This window comes from Microtus ochrogaster, linkage group LG2 (genome assembly GCF_000317375.1).
Source record: "Microtus ochrogaster isolate Prairie Vole_2 linkage group LG2, MicOch1.0, whole genome shotgun sequence".
In the NCBI taxonomy this organism is placed as follows: Eukaryota; Metazoa; Chordata; class Mammalia; order Rodentia; family Cricetidae; genus Microtus; species Microtus ochrogaster.
Window position 1 is genome coordinate 21370046 of NC_022028.1, and position 6156 is coordinate 21376201.

A 6156-nucleotide genomic window follows, 5' to 3' on the forward strand; every position below is an offset into this window, starting at 1 on the left:
CGAACTCACAGAGATCCGCCTGCCTCTGCCTCCCGAGTGCTGGGATTAAAGGCGTGCGCCACCACCGCCCGGCTGCTTGTTTGTTTTTTAAAGAGAAACAGAGCCAAGTGGTGTTGCCACAGTTAGGAGGTAGTGGCCAGCCTGGTCTACATAGTTTTCTAGGACAGCCAGGGTTATTAAAGAGAAACCCTGTCTCAGAAAAAAAAGAAAACAAATATATTTTTCAAAAAAAGGAAAGAATGCCTAATCTCAAAGTATACTATGGAGCAACACTGAGAAAGAGAAGCTGGTGCTGGCATACACGTAACAGGTTGAGTTTGAGGCCAGCCTGATCTATAGAGCAAGTTCCAGGACTGGCTCCAAAGTTATAGAGAAACCCTATCGTGGGAGGAAAAAGAAAAAGAAAAGAGGAAACAACAGAGAATGGGGTGTGACACCAAGATTCAATATGATTTACAGAGGTCAGGGCCAAATGGCTAGTTCACAGCAGCACTTGAAGGGGAGTTATTGTAATATACATATACAGGGAAAGCGAAGGGAAGCTCCTAAAATGGTGGCTTCTTGTTTCTGGAAGGCATTTCAAGGGGAAACAGTTGTAAAGCATGGAAGCAGGTATCTAAGGAGGACCAAGAGGACAAAGAAGAGGACCCAGGGGCCCTACAAAATACCCAAGCCAGCATCAACAGAACAGACTTCCAGTCTTCAGGCCTCTCCCATCCCAAACGAATAAAGTGGCTACTTTTCCTTTGACATCAGCTGTCACCCTGGTTACACACTCAAGAGGCGGAAACAGACAGATCTCTGTAAGTATAAAGATAGCCTGATCTACATGGTGAGTTCCAGGCCAGCGAAATGCATAGTAAGACCCTATCTCAAAAACATTTTTTTACCATTTTCTTTTTTTAAATTTTTTATTAATTTTACATACCAACCACAGTTCCCCCTCCCTCTCCTCATCCCACTTCCCCCCCTTCACCCCATCCTCCATTCACTCTTCAGAAAGGGTAAGGCCTCTCATGGGGAGTCAACAATGTCTGATATATCACATTGAGGCAGGACCAAGCCTCCATTCCTGCATCAAGGCTGAGCAGGGCATCCCACCACAAGGAATGGGCTCCAAAAAGGCAGTTCATGCACCAGGGATAGGTCCTGGTCCCACTGCCAGGGGCCACACAAGCAGAACATACCACACAATTGTCATCCGCATGCAGAGGGCCTAGGTCCGTCCCTTGCAGGCTCCCTAGGTCTCACAGTCCAGAGTCCATGAGCTCCCACAGGTCAGCAGTCTCTGTGGGTTTCCCCGGCATGATCTTGACCCATCCTTGCTTATGTAATCCCTCTTCCTTCTCTTCAACTGGAGTCCCAGAGCTCTGTCTAGGGCTTAACTAAGGATCTCTGCATCTGCTTCCCTCAGTTACTGCATGGAGGTCTTATGACGACAATTAGGCTAGTCACCAAATCTGATTACAAGAGAAGGCCAGTTCAGGCATCCTCTCCACTATTGCTAGGAGTCTTTGCTGGGGCCATCCTTGTGGGTTCCTGGGAATTTCCCTAGCACCAGGTTTCTCCCTAATGATGGCTCCCTCAATCAAAGTATCTCTTTCATTGCCCCTCCTCTCCGTCCCTCCCCCAACTCAATCATCCCCATTCCCTCCCTTCTACCCCTTCCCTGCCCCCCGTTACCCAGGAGATCCTATCTATTTCCCCTTCCTAGCGGGATCCATGCGTCCCTCTTAGGATCCTCCTTAAAAACATTTTTTTAAAAGTAATTAAAGTCAGGTGATGCTGGTACGTGTCTTTAATCCCAGTACTCAGAAGCAGAGGCAGGAGGATCTCTGAGTTCAAGGCCACACGGGTCAACAGAATGAGTTTCAGGACAGGCAGGGTTACATAGTGAAACCCTGTTTCGAAAAACACACAAACAAGGTAATTCAATAAAGTAGAGGGCAACTAAGGAAGATTCTTTTATATATCTGTTCATTTTTATTTCCAAGAATATTTTTTTTATTTCAAAGATTTAATTTTTATGTGTATTGGTACTTTGCCTTGGCTGCCTGCCTTATGTTTACCATTTGTGCCTGGTGCCTGAGGAGGCCAAAAGAGGGTGTCAGAGCCCCCAGAACTGAAGTTATAGATGATTGTGAGCCACCATGTGGGTGCTGGAAATCAGAGATGGGTCTCCTGGAAGAGCAGTCAGTGTTCTTAACCACCGAGCCATCTCTCCTGTCCCCTGAGGAAGAATCTCTTTTTTTTTTTAAGATTTATTTATTTATTATGTATACAACATTCCTTCCATGTATGTTTATATGCCAGAAGAGGGCACCAGATTTCATTATAGATGGCTATGAGCCACCATGTGGTTGCTGGGAATCGAACTCAGGACCTCTGGAAGAGCAGTCAGTGCTCTTAACCTCTGAGCCATCTCTCCAGCCCCCCTGAGGAAGAATCTCAAAAGTGACCTCAGGGCTCCACACCCTGGTGAATGCACCTCCCAAACACACAAGAAAAGCAAAATGGGAAACCGACAAGATTGTAAGGAGGATAAGAGGAGGGAAGCTGGAGGGAATGGGAAGAGGGGAGGGAGTGGGAACTGGGATTGGTATGTAAAATGAAAAAAGATAGTTTTCTTTGTTTAAAAAAAATAAAATAAAATAAAGGATAAAAGTGAGAGGCTATATACCCAAAGGTACTCTTGCACTATTTTTAATATTTTAAAGATGTATTTCTTATTTTTACTTACACATATATATATGTGAGACTGAGCTCATTTATATACACCATGTGTGCACAGGTGCCCAAGTACCAGAGAGCATCGGATCTCCCGGAACTACATTACAGGGGGTTGTAAGCTGTCTGTTGTGGGGGCAGGGGGCAGAACTCAGGTCCTCTGCCAGAACAGTAAATGATCTTAATTGCTGCCATCACCGCTCCTGCCCTCCCTTCTTTTACAGAGAAATGATACATACTTATGAAGTATGGCACCACATTTATAACAAGATGAAAGTTATACATTAAAGAGTAGCTTTGCCAACCTGACCCCACACTTGGCCTCACAAGTGATACCAGAGGGGAGATGTGTCTGGAAAAACAAACAGGTAAGAACATCACTGAAGTACTCATTTGTTTGAAGATACTTTCATTTTATAAGCTCCACTAGCATTCTGACCCTAATGGTCCTTATATGTTGCTTACAATGATGAGTATTCCGAAGACGGCAACAGAAGGAGCAATGCTGGTAGCATGATGGACAAACAGCCAACAGTCTAACAAGTTATAGGCCCTAGTCTACTATCAACCATCTGGGAGCTCCCGGAGCATTTAAACCAACGTTTGCTTGATGATCCACAGTACAATATAAAAACTGTATAACAGGTGTACAGAGCAGGATGGTGATTCATTCTTAAGATGTTACCAAATTCAGCACTCGGGAGGCAGAGGCAGGCGGATCTCTGTGAGTTCGAGACCAGCCTGGTCTACAAGAGCTAGTTCCAGGACAGGCTCCAAAACCACAGAGAAACCCTGTCTCGGAAAAAAAAAAAAAAAAAAAAAAAGATGTTACCAAATTCCTTCTTTCTCTTTCAAGACAGAACTTGCTACGTAGCTGGGGATGACCTTGAATTCCAAATCCTACTGCCTTTCTCAAGTGCTGGGATTATGGGAAAGCACCACCACAGGCCAAGCTACTTGCTTCAGCATTTTTAAACTGAAGAAGAGTTAGCAAACTCTTTAAAAAAAGAAAAAAAAAGGCAAAAAAAAATCTGCAAACCGCAAGTCTACCAACTGAATTTCAACATGTTCAATAGCAGCAAAGAAAAATGAGAAAGCATCCAATCCAAGTGCAAAGAAATGAACTTGACGAATTTACACCTAATAACCATCCGCTGCGGCTCACATAAACTTGGTTTCAGCTCCAAACAGTTACTATTCATCTGAATGAGAATGAGGAGATATCTGCAAAGACACTCTAACTGAAAAATCTCCACAGCTCCACTCAGTCCCACCTAGTTAAAGGTGCACGAAGACTCCTTCCTGCTACTATACAGAGTGCTGTTTACTTCCTTTAATAAAGTTTTAGGCCAGGGAGATGGCTCAGTGGGTAAAGGCACTTGCTACACAAGCCTGATGACCTGAGTTCAATCCCCAGACTCAGTGTCCACACGCTCACCATGACAAACTCTCACTTTTACTCTATGCCTGTCTCTGTCTCTCTCTCTCTCTCTCTCTAAAAGGAAGTTCTACCAAGATGGCTCAGTGGGTAAAGGCTCTTGTCAAGTGAGCCTGGTGACCTGAGTTTGATCCCTGCAACCCACAACAGAGGTGGGTGGTGAGAACGAACTCCACAAAGTTGTCCTGCACACACAGGGACAAAAAACTACATAAATAAAATAAAATTTTTAATTTGAAAAAGAAAAGTTTCAGCTAAGTTTACCAAAAGCGAAGCAAGCCACGTGAAAAGGCTCCAATCTGCTCCAATCTGGTACAGTAGTTTTAACTAGCTCTTTAAAATGTCTTCAAGCAAGCCCGGTGATGGCCGCCTAGCCTCAAGTCCCAAAGCTACTCTGGGTTACCTGAGATTCTATCTCCAAAGGGGGAGGGGGGAGCAACAAATAAAAATATGTCTTCATGCGTTTGCCTGTGTACAAGATATTCTAGGAAAGAAAGCACTTTATACTAAAATAGGCTTGCACGTGCACAGATGTTTCCAAGGCACGGTTAAGGGTCAGATCCCAGGTCTCAGAACAAGCAAAACATTCTCCTTCTCGAACCTGGCAACAAATGCAGAACGAGAGAGTTCCGACAAGCAATGAGAAGAGCTTACGTCCTTAACGTATTGGAGGTGCAAGGGTATCTTCTGCAGGTCACAGGTTTATTAGTGAAGCGGATAGTCCAATTTTATTCCAAGAGATCTTATTACTTACAGAAAACGATAACCAAGAGGTTAACCCGTTTTCATTTAGGGAAAACAGAAACCTATAAAAACACCAACTCGTTCTCCAGAGACATGCCAAAGTGCTGGTTCTCAACCTACTTAGGGTCAGGCTTGGTCTAAATTCCCGGGGGCACTTCCTCCTCCTAACACCGCAAACCGAGTCAGGACGGCTGGAGAGAGCCCGCCGACTCACGCATTGAACCTAAGACCGCTGGGGACAACTTGAGGCGCTCGCAGAGAGAACCCTGGAGGAGAAACCGAGTCGAGGTAGACCAAGGTGACTCGAACTCACGGTCGCCTCCCGCTCTGGCCCCTCTCCTGTTTCCGAGGCCTCCCCACGCCACCCGAGGTACCTGTCACCCGCCGAGCAGCCGAGGCAGCCGAGGCGTTCGCATCCCCCCCGCTGCCCATGCCCGGACCGCACTTCGTCCACTCCGGTGTCAGCAACGCCCGGGTAGGGCGGGACAGCGGCGACCTCGGTGGAGGCTGCGCCAGTGAGAAGCCGACACGCGCCTTTCCCGCCGCTGCTCACAAGCCGGTTTCTCAAAGCAGCAACCCAGTTGCCAGCCACCCCTGCACTTCCGCTTCCTTGAGGCGAAAGCAGGACAACTTCCGCTATAGAGTGCGGGCTGGAGTTTGGCAGAGCGTCCCGCATCCGCCATATTGCCAGCTGAAACCTCGCCCCTCTTTTCTGGCCCCGCCCCTCTATCTGGCCCCGCCCCTCTCGGGGTCGAGCGGGCGAGCAGTCCGGACAGCCTCTACCTTCTGAAGTCCCGGCAAGAGGCTAGTCTATGTGGCTGATCTCCAAGGTTTCGCCCAAAGGTGCAGGCAGATAGGTATTTCAATATTTGTTTTTCAGATTTTTATCATTTATTACCCTCAAGTTAAATCAATGTGCAGTTAAACTCAGGCCGCAAAGGCAAGTGCATCTTTGTGAGTTCAAGGCCAGCCAGGACTGCGTATAGAGACCCTGTCTCACAGGGGAAAAAAAGGTTATAAATTTGTTTCGTAGCGTGTGATATTAGTTAATGCAAAAACACATAATTAGTCAAAGTGCTGAGAATAAGTGATTGTTGACCGCTCAGCCCTGAATAAAGAATCTATATCACCACCTCCCAAGACCCAAAGACCACCTGGGGAAGAGAGCAGAAAAAACAAGTCCGTGCTCTTGCTGCCAAGCTGGAAGACCCGAGCTCAGTGCCCAGAATGCACAAAAAACCCAGGCT

The 6156-nt window shown here is 46.5% G+C and overlaps 1 protein-coding gene across 1 annotated transcript in view; it reads right to left on the bottom strand.

The window, feature by feature from the left end:
- The window catches only part of Uggt1 (UDP-glucose glycoprotein glucosyltransferase 1), a 119339-nt gene extending 113998 nt beyond the window's left edge, over positions 1-5341 (bottom strand). Inside the window, exon 1 of the mRNA XM_013351007.1 lies at positions 5284-5341. Within this exon, the coding sequence (XP_013206461.1) occupies positions 5284-5341 (58 nt within the window). The remainder of the gene's footprint in view (positions 1-5283) is intronic.
- Between the last annotated feature and the right edge of the window lie 815 nt (positions 5342-6156).